This window comes from Nymphaea colorata, chromosome 2 (assembly GCF_008831285.2).
Source record: "Nymphaea colorata isolate Beijing-Zhang1983 chromosome 2, ASM883128v2, whole genome shotgun sequence".
In the NCBI taxonomy this organism is placed as follows: domain Eukaryota; kingdom Viridiplantae; phylum Streptophyta; class Magnoliopsida; order Nymphaeales; family Nymphaeaceae; genus Nymphaea; species Nymphaea colorata.
In genome coordinates, this window is record NC_045139.1 from 8167035 (window position 1) to 8185594 (window position 18560).

The 18560-nt window shown below is 37.3% G+C and overlaps 1 protein-coding gene across 5 annotated transcripts; it reads left to right on the forward strand.

Moving 5' to 3' along the window:
* The first annotated feature begins 845 nt into the window (after nt 1–845).
* LOC116248081 (lariat debranching enzyme) lies at nt 846–18397 on the forward strand. Of its 5 annotated transcripts, XM_050076324.1 has the most exons (13): nt 846–1259; nt 1784–1853; nt 2005–2063; nt 2195–2280; nt 6240–6356; nt 7104–7261; nt 8325–8446; nt 8725–8918; nt 9791–9973; nt 10106–10224; nt 10356–10495; nt 12352–12432; nt 18051–18397. In XM_050076324.1, the coding sequence occupies exons 4-13, from the start codon at nt 2275–2277 to the stop codon at nt 18137–18139; spliced, it is 1209 nt and encodes a 402-aa protein (XP_049932281.1). In that variant the 5' UTR covers nt 846–1259; nt 1784–1853; nt 2005–2063; nt 2195–2274; the 3' UTR covers nt 18140–18397. The 5 variants fall into 5 exon arrangements, with proteins under 5 accessions (XP_049932281.1, XP_031476540.1, XP_049932282.1 ...); XM_031620680.2 differs by having other exon boundaries at nt 2005–2280; XM_050076325.1 differs by having other exon boundaries at nt 2005–2280; nt 6247–6356.
* Nucleotides 18398–18560: the final 163 nt, after the last annotated feature.

Consider the following 18560-nt stretch of genomic DNA (forward strand, 5'->3'; position numbering starts at 1 on the left):
TTCTTTTTTTTTTTTTAAGCAAAATGAATTTTTATTAAGGCTGGCGAGTGCTCAAGGAATTTTGAAAAAGAGAAGCTTCCTTGGTGGGATCCAAAAGGCTTTGATAGATGAGCACCAGGGCAAATAAGTTGGCTAATGAACAGATTTGAGCTCCGAACGAATTTGTGTTGATACCATACAATTTGCCTTGGGACAACCATAGCTGTTAAATTTGTGATTTGGACTCAGATCGGCTGAAGAATGGTCAATAATGTTGACTCGGCTGGGTTAAATCATAAAATTTCAATAAATAAACAAAGAAGGTAAGTCTAACAGGATTTCAAGTTCAGCTTGTGATATTTCACAATTAAAAAATAACAAACTTCGATATTTAACAATAAATGACAAAAAAGAACATGGAATTAGTTAAAGATCCTAGTTGACTCCTAACTCGTGACCTAATAAATAGACGATCTAAATTGTGACTCGCAAATCGGATTAGTGAGTTTGTCAACTATAGTGAAAACTATTGCAAAAAAATCCAGCTTAATTTCCTTTTGCAGCATATAGCCTCGTAAGCTAGATTGATAACTTTGGAAGTTGAAAACCTTTGTTTCTAAATCACTTTTTGCGATATGATCTTCGGGTCCAATAAAAGGTACAAGGATAAATATAAAATCATATCTTAAGCACAAATATACAATAATATCTTTAGTTGTCTATATCATTTTTGGTACCCTAAAAGACGTCATGTTAAGGTTCAGAGATGATACCAGTTATTATACATTGTAAAACTCCTGTCGTGTATTCATTTGGCTCTAAGTTTTTGCTATAAGAACTACTTCCAAATAAGTCGTTTCGTAAAATATAGCAACAGCCAATGAGTTTCAATCTGAAATTTCCTAGAAACAATAAGTGGCAGATTCAGTCATGGCGAAAGACGACTACTATGCAGTTATCTAACCACAGGTCACCACCAAGCTGCGAGGCGCGAGCGGCGAGCCTGCGAAATGTTTGTGGGGCTGGGAATTTAAGACTCTCAGAAAGCCCGTTTCGAGTTTTCTCCTCCCGCCCAAGAAATCCCCAAGTTTCTGACTGTTGAGTCTGTCGGCATCTACAACTCTGCTCTCTCTCACCTCTGCGAGTCTGCACTCTGCAGTGCTTGTCCTTGCCATCGCCCAATGCCCATTGCAGTAGGCGGGCGCTGCAGTGTACTGGCACCGCCAACAGTGACTGTCGTCGCCGTTTCTTCCTGTTGCACTGACCGCCGGCTCTCAACTGTAAGTTCTTCTTCTTCTTCTAATTTTCTTCTTGAGTGTTTATTTTTAAGAGACACAGGCTAGCCTGTTAGGGCACCGACGCCACCTAGTAAGTCTCTCTCTCTCTCTCGCTATGTCACTATTTCTTTTGTTCCTACTTTGATTTGGGCGTCTGATTTGGGGTTGTATTTAGCCTCTTTTGATTGCTGTTTGGCCGTTTGGAGTTTTAGAATTTAGATTGCCAGTTACTGCCAGTCTCTGGGCGTTTTGATTTGCCCCTTTTAGTGCTGATTTGGGTTTTATTTAGCTACTGGATGACTGAATGGTGATGTTATAATGTTCATGTTACCCTGTTCGGCTGTTCCTTTTCAGTTTTCATAATTCCTGAAGGCATGCTATAATGTTCATGAAACCCTGTTCGTTCGGCTATTCATTTTCAGTTTTCAGAATTAGGTGGATCAAACCCCCTATCTTCTACCTGTCTCATCTAATAATCTCTATTGTGATATTACAGACAGTTCAATATTTTTTGTACATGTTTGTAGGTATATCAGAAGACTTTGTAGTGGTGCACTTTCTCTGGCGAGAGGCTGCCAGCGACTGGAACCCTCGGCGGTGAGCCTTTTCCTCCTCCTCCTCCTCCTTCTTTTCCTCCTCCTCCTCCTCCTCCTTCTTTTCCTCCTTGTTTTTTATTTCGCTTAGTTGTGTCGTCTCCTTCTTTTCTCCCGCTTCTGAGACGCCGGACTGTGTGGCTTGGTTCCGTTAGGAGTTATTACGGATGTGCACTCTCAAAAGTTCCGTCGAGATTTTGGAGTGGAGAAGAAAGTAAAGTTGCGCCAAGCAAACTATAAGTTCAAGAAACAGTCCCGACGGTTGGGGCGGCACTGAAGGATGCAGTGTTTAGCATAACATGATCCAACTGCAGATTTCCTGATAGACGGCATTTGCTCATGCAGGATTTAAAAGATCAGCTACTTCTCATCCATCCAACATAACACATTTCTTTGGCCTTTCCTGTGAGAACTGAGACGTTGAGATGAAGGTGAATAATATTTGTTCTCTTTTGGTTGTTAGCTGTTGTCTCTGCTTGTTGTTTATGATGTTACATCTGAGAACACTCTTATTGTAGCATAATATGTTGTCATTCCTTTTCACGTTTTACATTCACTTACATTATGCTGTTGACAGTGTTGCCTGGACATGATTTTTAATTAGATTTCCCTTTCATTGATTTTGATTGAAGGCTGTATCATTGTGCTTCCTGTTTTCCTCTAGATAATACTAGAAACCCGATTCCAGTGCAGCTTATCTGTCTTTATTTGAGTTAGTGCACCAGGATCCACTGCAGTACAAAATATGTGTACCATTTGCATTTCTATACTAGCCTTGTACAAATGTTGAATGCACTCATCACATCAAAGCTTATAGTTCCAGGTAGAAAGGAATAAATTGTGGAGAAGTGGAAGGGAAGTGAGAGGTAGAGGAGCCCCAATACTATTCCTACATTGCAAGATAGGTGACTCCCTTGAGCAATGATGCTAGAATGTTCCTGTTGGGGTGATTCAACAGCAACCTTAAACTCATCCAAATGAATGACCCCTTCGCTAGTTGTCTATGCCTTGAGGACAATTTAATTTATAATTCGGCTGTTGGGTTCTGTTTGAGTGAATCTAGTTTCATTCTGTTTGCCTTAAGTTTTGCCTTACACCCAAAAAATTCAGCTACCTGGAGTGTTTATTTTTTGAAAGTGTTAAGTGCACTCTGTTTTGTGTTTTTATCCCTTGGAGTCTTATTACCTGTAGAAACTTTGAAATTGCAACGCAAAGCTCCATGTGAATCCCCACTATTGAACTAGTCACACTTTTCTTCCCTACTTCTTATTGCACTAGTTGGTTAAATTCTTTGCCACATATGTACATTAAGTGGTTTTCTTTTATTCAAGGTTCCTTACCTAGTCTAAATTAATGCCAATGGTTCCTTTTTTGTCCACAGAGTTGTTTTCCAGTGAAGCTTTCTGCATGAGTGTAATGACTTATGATTCTCCACGAGGTTGTTTTTTAGTCAAACTTTCAATAATATGCCTAATTTTGGCAATAACTTAAAAAGTTAAAAGGTTTGCGAGTTCTTTGAAATGGTTAAAGTGGCATTTGGATGTTTTCATGCTTAACAGGAAAACAAAAATTAAGGCTACTTTACATCAAATTTGCTGTCAAGTTCATGCCAGTGTTGGCCCTGTGCCCTACTTTTTCTCTCTCTTGTCTCTTGTCTCATCATTTGCTGCATATTTTCCTAACTTCTTTATCTTGCTGGCGTCACCATCACCTTTTCTTGTTCATACTTTTGTTCTACATGTCCCTAAGCACATTTTTAACAACAATAAAATAAATAAATAAGAGTAGAAAGATGTAAAATATGAAAGTGAATAAAAGAAGAGAATGAGAATAACAAGTAATAAGGTTTTTGATATTGGATTTCAATTAAGTACATAGAATGCAATATGCACCCACAATGTGCACAACCTATGTCACACCCAACATGGGTGTGGGTTCGGCGATTTTGAAAATTGTGGGTATGTAGGTATGACAAATTTTTAAATTCTCAAAAATGATAAATGAAAAAAACTTTAATAGTTCATTATCTGTAATCCCATAAAAAATCTACAAAGAAAATAGTAAAAAGATGCAAAATAAAGAAAATATAATGAAAAAAAAATTCAAAGAATAAAGCAATAAGCAATCAGCTGTTATAGAAAAGTGAGAAAACCAATCACGATCAGGCGATCACTCTTCATTTAGGCTTGTGCCTAAGCTTGGCTGATCAGCAACATCACTTTTTTTTGGTTGATGTAGAGAGTTGAAAGAAATAGCTGATAGATTCATCTAACTTTTAATCAAAAGTGGCAGCAACCAAACAAAACTGGCAGCCAAAATAGCCGCTATAAATAAAATGCAACCAAACAAGATAAACACATAAAATCAAACAAAACGTCAAAACGTATATAGATCTATAGATTTACAATTCAATCTTCAAACGAAAACATCCCCAAATAAAAAAAAAATGAGAAACACGAAATCAAGAAAACGAACATTAAGTTGTAATAGTGAAATAAAAAAAAAACGACACTTACTTGGCTGCTGCCAATTGCCACTGTGCACTGCTGGATGTGGCTATCGGTCGCCGGACGTTGTTGCCACCGCCAGTAAAGCCTAGGCATCAGGCCGTCCCGATCCGGCCCGACACCTGAAACTCGGGAGCGGGCCTGGCCCGACACCCGAAACTCGGGCCCAAGCCCGGCCTGACCATTCAAACCTGAGCTCGAGCCCGACTCGATTAAATTAAAAAAATATTTTATAAATGTAAAACAATATATAAATCTAGTTAATCGTAATACAATATTATATTTATATAAAAATCAATAAAATAAATATAAAAAAACATTATCTGGCCCACCTGGGCTTATCGGGCACAACCGGGCCGGCCCGATAAGGGTAAGGAATCGGGCTGGCCCAGTACCTCTTTTTCCTGGCCCGGGCTCAAGTCAGGTCGAGTACCGGGTACCCGCTGGCGGCTGGCCCAGTGCCCAGCCTCTGCCAGTCATTGATCTACTTTGGAACTACGCCGGTCGGGTTTCTTATAATTTGGATTGGGTCTAGGTCACCCAAACCCAATCCAACCCATACCCAACACTCTCACCGTACCCAATTCCGCGTGCCCGCATGATGCATACCGGAGTGGGTACGTTGGGCAATCCCACACACCCCCCACATACCCGTGTCACATAGTGCACAATAGATACACACTGATCAAGTAGCTTGAAGCATTTATGGTGTGGTATATCATGTCTCATGATGGTAAGATATTGAGCTCATAGTAATTTTACATCTTTGACCTTAAAATCTTTACATAGGGCTGAGATATAACTTTGCTTATAAATGTACATAATATGTTAAGCTTTTTTATATTAATCACCTCGTCTAGGCAATTTTTACATTCTTCATTTTGCCATTTGTTGGAATATACTCAATGTATGCTATGTTTTCATTAATTTCTCAACTCTTTTGAATAGAGTACACTCACCCTTTTGTTCAGCTCATAGGAACTTAGGGAGGTTCGTCAAGAAGCTGTCAGCTATTTGTCCAGCCCAAACTCATAAAAATTCAATTTGATCCTGTATCTGATTAACAATATTGAAATTGATTTTCATGTTCCATTTTAATCTGCTTTAGTTTAGAGTTTAATTGTATGGGAAACTTGAATTTATAAGTACAAAATCCAAGTCGAATGCTTTTCTTGTCTGACAATATTCGATTTGAATAAATTAGTTTTTCATTTTCTATTTTAGTATTATTTCATTTAAAAAAAAAAAGTCACAATACACGTTTTTTTTCCAAAAAAATGCACATAAAACGTGAGAAATAAGTCAGCTGTTTAAAACTAAAAAAATGAAGTTCTTTTTGAAAAAGATGCCAAAAAGCGAAAAAACGCGTTTTTTTTCATGTTTTCCCCATTTTTATTCATTTTAGGCATTTTCCCCATGTTTTTAATGCCAAACTTTTTGTTTCATTTTCTAATTTTTATTTGTTTCTTATTTACTTATTTTTTGATTTTGTGTTATTAGCTTCAGTTATTTTATTTTTTTTTAATTTTTTGGATTTTTAAATTTTTTAAAGATTTACCATATTTTTTCCTTTGTTTCAAGCTCGGCGTATTATACCCGAGAAAAACCTCGCCGTTTAAAACATGAAAACATTTTGTGACTACGTTTAGAAATCAAATATATATAAAAGCTTGATTTTTACATTGCATGCTCCCTCGTGTCTATTTGAGGTATTTCTTGGATGTTCCAATAATTTTTCTATTATCATTATATTAATTTCAAATTACTTGATGAGTTCATTCTAGTAATTACATTATGTATAGCTTCATCTTCTCCACGTTAAGGCAATTTGTTTAGTTCTTTACGTGGTTATTACTCCTTAGTCCTTATTTGTTCACTAAAAGATTGCAGTTGAGGGTTGCATGCATGGAGAACTTGATAATGTCTACTCTACTCTCAAATACTTGGAAGAAGTGGAGAACACAAAGGTTGACCTGCTTATATGTTGTGGTGATTTTCAGGTATAATGTATAATTATTGAGATTTCTTGTTATCTTTTGTTGTTTTAACAAATGAATCATGCCAAATAGATAATTTTCTATTTCTTATATCAATTTAGTTCATGTCGTAACCAATTGAGTTTGCCAGTTAGTCATGTTGATGGGTTTGTTTACTTGATGAGTGATGGTCCTGTCCACAATGGAAGTAACTTCAATGCTGAAGGACATTGTGCATGGTTTACATACTATTTATTTTTTTCCGATAAATAACTTGTGGGATAGGTCTCTTCCTTTTTAAACTCCCTGATAACAAATGCAAAGCAATAATAATGAAGAAAAAGCTAAAAATTTATATATTCATAAGGATAGCACAGAGATCACCTCCCAAGCTAGAGAGTGATCTTCCAAGCAATGGTTGTCTCCATTTTCTAGTTGCATATGAGTAAACAGACAAGGATATGCATATTCCTCTGTTACATGATTCTTTCCTTGTCTGCATACCAAGCGATTGTTAGAAATCTCAGATAGAAGATTCCTTTAATAACTTATATGATCACAGTTGAGGCTGCATTGTGGTTCATTATTAATATTGCATGTGCGTTGTTCTTAATACAGCTATTGCTTTTAAAATCAATTGGACAAGCTTTTTTTTTTTTTTTTTTTTTTTTTTTTTTTTTTTTGTGGGAGGGTTGGGGGAGGTTGGTCGAGTCAATATGGTTGTGCTTTTGTGTTCTATATCTTACATTATATATTTTACTTTCCAAGCAGGCTGTTAGGAACAAAAATGATTTGGACTCTGTTAACGTCAAAGCAAAGTATCGCAATATGAATAGCTTTTGGAAGTACTACACTGGCCAAGTGATAGCTCCAGTTCCAACAGTATTTATTGGTGGAAATCATGAAGCGTCCAATTATTTATGGGAACTGTAAGTAGTCTTTCCTCACCTGTTTTTTGTTGTGAACTGTGAAGAATGCAGCTATCTAGTTACCAATGATGGCCCTTGATATATCTTTTTTTTTTTTTGCGTTTTCAATTTTATGTTTTTTTTCCTCCTCTGACTGAAGGATAAACAAGATGGTTTTGCATGTGTTTGCAACAAGGAAGTTATTCACATGGTAGAGTTGTCACGCAGAAGGGTTTTCTATAACAAATCTCTCAGCCAGACAACTTTTGCACGGTCACTATCTTTATTAATTACACTAGCTTATGGGTGAGAGTATGGGTAAGGAAACAGTATGGGTAAAAATTTACCATATTTTTTCCTTTTTTCCCCCTTTTTTCAAGCTCCCCGTATTATACCCAAGAAAAAGCTCATTGTTTAAACTCGGAGACCTTATTTGTGACTATGAAATAAAGTATAGTTGTTTGTTAGAAATTAAATACTGTAAGCCAAGTTCAACATATATAAATTAGGGTTGGCATGCATCATGCTGATCTATATGCAGCTGCCTCTTTCTAGGTACTGAAAATGCATTTATATGAACTATTTCGTCATCCTTCAGGCTGTGTGACTTATAGCATGCTTGTCATGACCTTGTAAATGTTCAAGTTATTTGTCTCAATTTCTGTGTTCTTACTTCCATCTCCAGAACACTCTTAATGAATCTAGCTGTTGTATCCAGATTTTACAGAATGATATGTTCTAATTACGAGAAACAATATTGCACATTTTTTCCACTATAATTGAAAGTGTCAACAAGACTCTTTCTCCTTATAATACTCTTGGGTTTGGATTCTGAAGCTTTAGTTTGTATTTCAAGTGTGCAGGTACTTTAAATGCTTTAGGGTTTGGTGGTAAAAATGAAACTATGTATGGACAGAGAAATGTAGATATGCCATGTGCTCTTGTGGACAATCCTTGTGGCTCATCTTCTGCAATCTTTCTTTAAAAATTGTTTAGCAGCTTGCTTTGTTCAATTCAATTAACCATTGTGAGACCATTTTATGTAGCCTTTGGATGTATGTAATGATTATATTTTTGTCTTTAGGTATTATGGAGGGTGGGCTGCACCTAACATATATTTCTTGGGTTTTGCTGGGGTGATCAAATTTGGCAACATTCGTATTGCTGGTCTCTCTGGAATTTACAAGGAATACAGCTACCATAAAGGCATGTCAACCCTGTCACTTCCATGTTGAGTAATGATTTCTTAATTTTTCAGCATGGTCTCCGTATGGATGCTTATATACATTAAGAAAGAAAGCAGGCCCGTGTGTACCTTATAATATAAATCTGCATTCATTAACTAGTCCATGGTTTATTGTCCATATGCCTCTCAATAGTAGTTTGGATGTAGTTTTTGCCATTTTTCTTTTGTTTCAATTTTTGTTTGCTCTTCTTGTTTGATAGTATGAGGAATGTAAATATATTAAGCTTTCTATTAACAGGACACTATGAACGAGCACCTTACAATGAAAAAGAAATTAGGTCCATATATCATGTGCGTGAATATGATGTATACAAGCTAATGCAAATTGAGGAGCCTATTGATATTTTCATTTCACATGATTGGCCCCGTGGTATTACAAAATATGGAGATTGGGAAAAACTGATCAGTCAAAAGCCATTCTTTAAGGAAGAGGTAATCTCACATCTGCTTGCCTTTCAATTGTTATTTCCTTGAGAAGCTATGTCAGATATGTGTCATGTGTGGGTGTGGCATTTTTTTCAAATGTTGAGGTTGCAGGTGATGTGTACATCTTTTGATATCAAAGGCAAGCAATATTTAGCGATGGTGCATTGAAAAGTATAATGCACACACAAGCAGCTTGAGTCAATATCGAGTGTAATCTGCATATATGTACATGACTGCAATCCCATGGCTGATAATTGGGTTTGACACTAATGCCTGTTTTGGATGTGATGCTGGTGCAACAGCATATCCTTAAAGGGTCTATGCCATTGTCACAAAGAACACGTCCTATTGGAAAAAAATGCGTATAATACGCCAAAACACAGTCAGCCTTATAAAAAGTGAAAAAAATGTGTCTTTTTTAAAAAAATATCAGAAAATAAAAAACGTGAAAAAAACATGTATTATATGCATATTATATGCGTTTTTTCACGTTTTTTCGTATTTTTCATGATTTTTTATTTTTTATAATTTTCGGGATTTATTAAATGTTTTTAATTTTTTAAAAATTTACAAAGCTTTTCCTAAGGTGTACAACTTTTCCATTTTAGACCTGAGAAATTCCTTGCCGTATAATACCCGTACACGTTTTTTGTGACAATGGTCTGTGCCATATAACTTTCTATTTAATTATAAATTTATAATGTAATAATGTTCTACTTTAATTATAATGTAAAGAGGCATTACTCATTGATGCCTTTACCCTTTTCTGATGTGCTTCCTAATATCATATGTACCACCACAACCATTCTTTTCTTGGAAAAATCTGTTACATGATTAGCAACTTTGGCATCTTACAAAGTCAGTTGTTGTTGGTATAGGTTATTGAGGGAATGTTGGGTAGTAAGGCTGCCGCAGAACTATTGGATAAATTAAGACCTCCTTTTTGGTTTTCTGGTCATCTTCACTGTAAGTTTTCTGCTATTATTCAACATGGAGAAGGAGGAACTGCCACAAAATTTCTTGCTTTGGATAAGTGTCTTCCTGGCCGCAAATTTTTACAGGTATACCTTCCTTATGTTGAGTGTATTTTTACTGTTTAATATATATATTTTTTTCGGAACTATGATAAGACCCATCTCAACTTTTTGCTTGACAGTTGGTTCTGTTTCTTGGTCATCTGGATTTAACTCTAGGTTATTGACATTGAGTCAGAATGTGGACCATTTGAGCTTCTATATGATGAAGAGTGGCTTGCTATAACAAGAAAGTGCAATTCGATGTTCCCTTTGACTAGGCAACCAACACTTTTTAGGTTTGTTTTTTCAAAATTTTTGTTGAAAATATTTAAAAAGGCATCCCCATTTTTTTTTGTTTCTTATTGTCATTTAGTTTGTGGTATTATTCTGTTGCAATTACTAATCCTCTAAATCATGACTGGATCAGAAACCAGCAACTTGACAGTGAAGGCCACAGGGAATGGGTCAGGAATCTCCTTAAGGAGAGAGAGTCATCCAAACCGTTTGACTTTACTTCTTCTGTGCCTGCTTATGGACATCCTTTATCAAGTGCCACTGATTCTTCTGGCAAGTTTCGTTTACATCCCAATTATATATGATTTCATTCAACTGCAACTGGAGCTTGATTAATTTTCTTTCGCTATCAGAGTAATTTGTTCATTTCATTTGATGAACCTTGTATTATGATTGTTTGTAGCTATCAGGGACATCTGATGTCTTCTGCTATTCTGCTATTTCTTTTATTAGTCCTTTTTGTTCTCTCCACCCCCGCCCCCCCTTTAGTCTTCATTTGAGTGAGATGATGATTGGCAGGAAGAAAACTATGAAATAGCATCTTTTAACTTTATGATGTATATTGTCCGGTCTCTTAACTGCTATCTCTTTCTCAATATAAGGCCAACTGGAGGTCCTTTGTGGGTTTGATGGGCCCATATGTTGCTATTGATATGCTCGTGCCTAAGCAGCTGGCGCCATTTCTCCTTTGAGTGCTCTACTGCATCTAGAGTTTTAGATATGGACTGAAATTCTTTGCACATATCCAAGAATAAGTCTCTTTCATCGCTCCCAATGTAGTCAAATGCCTATTGACCTTCAAAAAGTACTAGGTGAGGCCTAGTTGGTGCACAAGGTTAAGACTTAGTTTTAGGAAAATGAGATTACAGTGTTGAGATAAAATTAGACATATGTGAAAGCACAACAATTAACATTCAAGACTCAAGAGTCAAAACATAAGACAGGTGCATAAACAGTAACTTGCATGCTACAGATGTATATATTTCATAACAGTATAACAATACATATAATAATACCAGTGTAAGAAAGAATATATGTATATATATATATATATATATATATATATATATATATATATATTCCCTAAGTTCTGCTGTTCTCTTGGGTGCCTACAATTCATTTCTTTTATATAATCTGATGTTATGGATATGCACAACACAATTCTTTTGTCAAAAATCATGTCTTAGATCATATTTTTAAGAAATAGAAATAAAATCTTGGCTTTCTCTCCATCATATTTTAATGCATTGGGAGGCGTTAATTTTAATGCATTGATTTTTACACTTTGAGATGATGTGATCCAAAATTTGTTATTGGTTAAATAAATTATGTGGAACACAGCTATATTGTTTTGATCAACAAATCGTTTGATCAGACTATTTTGTGATTGGGAACACCAGGTAAAGTTTTCAGCACACCCTCCAATATCTCTCTCTTTATATATATATATATATATATATATATATATATATATATATAACGATACTAATAGTATATATAACTGCCAAAAGATATAGAGCAGTAACAGTATCATAATATATACAATGTAACAATATATCTAATGTAAATGATGGAACAAAAACTGAGGAAGAAGACCAAAGGACAAACAGATGAAAAGTAAGAAGGAAAAAAGTAGAAGAGAAACAGATGGAAAGTGCCTAGAGAGACCAGCATTTGTGCCTGCTTGCATACTGAAGCCTAGTTAGAAAGGTGGCTGCCCAGGGCATAGGCTTGCCTGGGCAGGCACCTAGTCACACTTTTGACCACAAGATTACTCTCGTGTATACTTCCTTTTGTTGTTTAATACAATCTGCTTTTGCCGCCAGAGTATATCTTTCTTGTTGTGATTGTGCCTAGTTTGTTGCTAAATTTATTATTTTATGCCTTTATTTGCCAAGAATGTTAATCCTTCAAGTAATTTTTCTTTGATCTTTGGATTATATTTTCTAGTAACTGAAACAGATCATTGTAATGCTTATCACGAGCTCTTTTCCAGTTCCCATAAACATAAGAAACTGATGCTTTAGTTTGCAAGTTTCTTTTTTGGTTTCTCCATTCCTTATCCCTGTCAGTGATCTCCCTTTGAAACGACCCGGAAGCATAAAAAACTGGATGCTTTTTTTATGCAGGACATGTTCGGAATCCACAAACTGAAGCCTTCCTGCAACTTTTGGAGCTTCCTTACCTTCTCGATAGTTCACCAACATGGGGTGTGTATCTTAAACTTTATATCTCTTTATAGACATTTTTTATTTGTTATGTTAGAGAATTGTTGTCAACTTTTTTCAGATGGTTAGGCTCATTTTCTTAATGTAATATTATTTTTATGTTCCATTCTAAGGGAGAGTTAAGAGGCAAATAACGGACGTGGCTGCTGTTAAATTGGAATCATAAAATAAAGAAAACTGTTAGAGTAAGCTAGCGTGTGGTTTCTTTTAAATAGCAAATTCTTTCCTTCTCATGCACTGTTTTTGAAAACAATTGTCCCTACTCCCTACCTCAAACCTGAAAAACTAAGTGTCCTTACTTTAAACCTGAAAAACTAAGGACCCTGGATAAGTAAAAAGCTTAGTAAGTGCATGTCTATATGTGAAGGAGAGGATCATAAGAATGTGCTTTTCTATGTACACACATTTTGCCTGTAAATGTGTCTATGACAATGGAACACATACACTTGTTTTGGAGGAGTATTCGTGTTGACACTGGTCGACATGGGTACTAGTACTGGTACTATGTCGGGCATGGCCTAGACATGGTGCTGACCGTGTTAGGTGCAGTCAACGCACCCAGAGCCATGTCCGTCCTTTTTGAACTCGTCAAAAATCGATTGAGTCCAATTTTGTCTTAAATTGGGGTTTTTTTATTTTACCGTGTATATATGTATGACCATTGTTTTGCTTAGATTTTCCTTGAATTACTAGATAATAAGTTTATAACAAGTTTCAATTAAGTGAAAATGGAGATGATGATATGCTTAATCATGCATAGATGTCCAGCACAAGATAGAAGCTTTGACTTCTAAGCAGCAATCTTGATTTTAAACTTGTTCACCCCTGCACAATGCTCATCTTTAAGCTTCCTAAAATAGAGGAATTCCTGACTATGTTATTGGAATATCTTGATTCTTCCAACCTTTTATTCTTGCAAACCTGGTCTGCTTAGCTTTGCTAACAATGAAGAGCGCCATAATGGACTTTCATGATTAACAGTGGGGCCCAACTTAATCTGCAGCTCTTCCATCAATGTCCTAATGCCTTTGAGAGCTTTGATTGTGGCCCTGCTAAACAATAATACTTCGTCAGCAAAGAATAGAGAAGAAAGGTCAGGAAGTTTAGGGGCATAGTTTCAAGGAGAAATCTCCTTCACATGAATCTGGTTGCAATCCCTCTTGCAAATATCTCCATTACCAAAATAAATAGATGAGAGAGGAGATCTGCTTGACAGGGACCCCTTATAAAGCTGCCCCCAACCTCTCTATTGATCAGTAGGGAGTAGGACACTGTCGAAACACATGTACTAATCATATGAATCTGGTGCTGGTGAAACCCCAAAAATTTGATGCTACTTCTGTGAGAGGCCCAAGATACCCTATGTAGGCCTTCGAAAGGTCGAGCTTTAGGCACATAATTTCCTTTTTGGTCTTCCCAAGCTTGTATATAATGTCACTGGATAGACCAGGCCCTAAATCAATCTGTTTTTCACAAAGGCTTCTTGAGAGGATCCTATGATTCTCATAAGAATCAATTGCATTCGGCCCACCATGACCTCAAAGATTATTTTATGAAGACTGTTACATTGGGCTATAGGTCTATGCTCCTGAATCTTCTCAGCTCCTGCAAATTAAGGAATTAACATCATATGAGTATGATTAGCACTAGCAACCAGCTTGGTCGTTCTAAAGAAGGAATATACAGCCTTAAAAATGTCATCTCTTACTACCTTCCAAACTTCTTGATAGAAGAAAGTCGGAATATCATCCAGACTTGCCTTTCCATATCATGTCTTCCATTAAGAGGGCTTTATCGAGCTGATCTCTACTTTGGGATTCCTTCTCCAGCGGCTGCATGTCACCCTTCTCCAATCTTGGTTAGATATTTTCTAAATCTCTATAAAGGTTGCTGATACGGGATTCCGTTCAGTTCCGCTGAAGGCGGATTTGTTCCACTGCACCAAGCTACATTTCACTCCCAAGCTTACACAATACCTTAATTAGCAGGCGGCATCTGTAATCTTTCTCTCATTCTTCTCTAATACACATTTTTAACTTCTTTTTCTAGCAGCCAAGGTTTTAAGCAAAACCTTTTTGCCTTGACACTGTCTTGCCTTCCAAGGATGACTTTCAAAACCAGCACACCTTATGGTCTGATAATTGTCTAGGCTTAGCATTTAAAATCAGCTGGCACTTAATCTGTTGAAACCAGTTTTGATTAGCTACCACCCAATCTAGCTTGCAATAGATTCTTTGATTGGCAGACCTCCTGTTAGACCATGCATATCTGCTAATAAGCCTGATAGTATCTCTAATTTCCGTTAAACCACAGGTACCAATAAATTTGTTGAAATTATGACAAGATTGGCTGTTCGGTCCCCTCCCAATTTTGTTACCTGCTACTCTCACCGCAGTGAAGTCACACATTAACCACGTGGGAACCTTGTACTTATTTATTTCTTCTTCTAAATACACAAGTGCCGATTGTCTCGTGCCAGGGTGGTTAGGGAGATAGACACCCATAACCCTTACCAGCGTGGGAAGAGGTCTACTTCTGAACCATCCAAAAGTCACCATTGTACTTATTCATGGTTTGCTTGGGAGATTCCCCCCTTGCACCAGCATTCTGCTATCATTGGTTTGCCCCTTCCAGTGCTTCCTACGAACCACTGTCAGCCTTCGTTATCCTTTAAATCTTCATTTTGTCTTTCAATGGAACCTGCCCTCTTCTTTTCTACCTACTTTTTTCTTGTAAAGGTTATACTGACCTCCCTTTCCTCTGTTTTTAGTAGTTTTCTCAAAGACAACATTATAGGTCTATGCTAGAGAATCAAAAGGATTAGAATGTGCAGGGATGGGTGGGTACTTGAATTTGGCAGATTTGGGCAAAATCTCACCTTGCTGGGTGTAGGTAGAGGAGATACATGCTGAGTCTCTTCCCACCGAGGCTGCTTCCTTTTCCTTCAGATGCTGAGCGGCATCTTCCTCTCCTTGCTTCTTTTTCTTCTTCTATCCATTCATGTTGATTCTAGGGGAGCTAATTTTGGTTCCCTACTCATCCCTCTGGTAGTCTCAGCTCCAACAGGGGCCCTAACTTCCTGAGAGCTTGAACTCTTGGTTGTCACAACATGTTTGATGCCCTTTCCTTTTTTCAGATTGTTGCCTTCAGTGGTCGTCTTTACTTTGTTCCAATGGTCTAAAGCTGATAGCCCTTCTTCCTCTGAACCAAGCCATTGCTAATTGTTAATTTATCGAGGTAAGTGGGATGAAGCCAATCTCCACTTCTATTCCTATTCTTACAAAACCCAGTTGGCCCCAAGACCTTGTAAATTGGTCTTCCCCCACCAGCGAGCCTCTGGATACTCGAGCTATTGCCTCTAAGGTATAAGTATTTCATAGATCAATCGGCAAACTAGGAAGCTGAATCAATATGCTCGTCGTTTCCTTCTCCTCTATTTTTAATTCTTTTCCAAGGACCCATTTGCTTGCTATTGAGGTTTTTGACCCAACCGTCCAAGCCCTTTTCATCAAAACATTTTCCTATTCCTCTTGCGTCTCCACTTTCACTAATAATTTGCCATTCCGGATTACGGAAAATTGAGGGTTTCTAATCAATTTCCACTGGCTCCTGAGGGAGTAAAAATGAATGTATAATCTGCTCCTCTCTTTGTTGTTCTTCCTATCAACCCGGCCACCACAGCAAATTGGAATGGGGCTCTAAGGCGTTGATGAACCTCCGGTGGGATGCAAACTTTAGGGATTTCTCCTGAAAATGACACTTCAGCTTTGGGAAGTCTCTATAGGTCTGACTGCTCGTGGTGGGCCCTCTCGTCCATACATTTTTTATTTCCTTACCTGTGGTGTGTAGGAATCCTCCAACATGGTCCACTTGACCTCCATCGCCACCTATCTCCTTTGCAGTACATAGCTCCAACTCAATTCTGTGTAGGGAAACCTGGACTTGATCCAAGGTCTTTGAGTCTTTGACTTGACGCCCTCTACATTTTCTTCTCTTGTCCAGCAATAGAATATTCAATGTATATAAGAAGGAATATAAACAGAAGCAAACCTGTAATCTCGGGTGTCCGCTTATAGCCTTACACATATATCATTGCCTCATCTTTGCTTGTCACACTTGCTAACTTTCTCAAATTAAGAGTGACCCTGACCTCTAAGCATTATGTGGACAACACCAATAGAAAGCTCAAGCTACAGGGACTTCAGGGCCTTTGGCTTGACACCAGTCACATTCTTTTCTCATGTCCAGCAATAAAATATTGAATTTCTGGCAGAAGCAGAAGCAGCTGCTTTCTGATGTCAAAATTTCGGATCGCTTTTGGGAGGTGAAAAAGCAATTGAAACAGATGAATAAAAGACAGCATCAAACATTCTTATAGGGGTTATAATCTCAGGTTGCATTGCAGTAAAGTGGTTTGCATGAAAGGATGGGCAGTTTCAGCTGAGTCTGACTACGATGTTAACCAGCTATCGGTGGAACATCTAGGCAGTTCGTGGCCCTTTTGTCTTCAAAATTAGAGCACCCATGCCACATCAAGTGAGAAGCAGGTCAGACAATTTGAAGGAACTTGTATAGGTTCCGTACTGTCGTGTAATTAGCTGTTTGCCTCTAACAAGCAGGGGAGAATGAGGAAGCCTCTTTTTGCTATTGAAGCCAACTAACTTTCTGCAGTCATATTAGTTAGCTCTCTCTCTCTCTCGTTTTTTTTCCTAAATCAAATTCTATGCAAGTGTGATGTATAGGGTTGAATTACCGGGAGACTTAATCTAACATATATCAAGGATTTTATGGTGATCCAAGTCAAAGGCGAAAACCCATGTTTTTTGGCCAAAGAACATGAATAAGTAGTCAATTTTGTAGGTTTTTGATCATGCTTTTACACGTCTACAACTGTCACATGGGGGTGTGAGTGCTGGTGCCGGTGCCAGTGCGGGATGCAGCAAGTTCCAAAAAATGTGCGGGTTCAGTGAGAGTATATTTGTTATATAAGTAATTTTATTTGTCTACATTCTAAACTTTTTCTTATCAAGTGTTACCTTAATCTCATACAAATTTTATTAAATAAAATACAGGGGGAGAGAGAGGAGGGACAAAAGAAGATGGAAAGATAGAAGAAAAAAAATTGAAAAACTTATCAAATTTTGTCGCATGCAGAGTTGGGCTGCCACCACACCCACATCGCTGTGGGTGTGCGTGTGCCACCATAGTTGGCGCACCCATGTGACTTAGGTCTACAATTGGATTAGGCCAAACAGAAATTGCAATCTGTTCATTCGGCATTTTTGTTTTGGAGATGAAATTACCATATGCATTAGTATACTATTTTCTTCCTAGTTGCTGGCTGAGTATGCACGGTAGCATGAAAAGAGTATAGTGAGACTGTCATTTTCATGTGTGCAAATGTTGACCCGGTATCCCTCTTTTCTGTTTATTTTTGGTGGAGAAGTGGGATTCAACGTCGGAACTCTACAATTTTCTGATATTGCATAATATCTATATGAAATCTTGTTTTCAGATTTTTCACTGTCGGCCATTTGGTCCATTTTTTTCAGCACTATACAGATAAAACAAATTTCTGGCTGTTGATATGTTCAAAACAGGAAGCAATGACCGCACATTTGATGATGATAGCGAGTATTCTGCTGCCGCTGATGATGTTGATGATGAGGAAGATTTTGAGGAAAGCTGAGCGTCTTGTAAATAAATCGTTAAATGTTCTGTATGATTCTTTGTGGACGAGTTGCAACTTTCCTTTGAAAAACAATTTCAAACACCACTATTTATTAGTCAAGAGGGTTTTGCAGTTTGGCGACGAGTGAAGTAATGGATAGCCGAACAGGGTGCCGCACTTTTGATATAACCAATCTCTTTTGAGCTTATTTACTTATTTGAAGTGTAGTGACCAGCTGTTTGCAGGTTAATTCAATTATTTTCTGTTTAAACAGTATATTTTGTTCATTTTTCTCTGTGCTCCTTGCGATCCTGACTTCACTGACTGGCAGCTTTAGTTTCATAATTCAGACCATTTAGATTTCCCTCTTACATCCAATCTCTATTTGGAGTGGTGTTACTTCGGCAGCATCTCAAAAACAAAATTGAGACTAAACTTT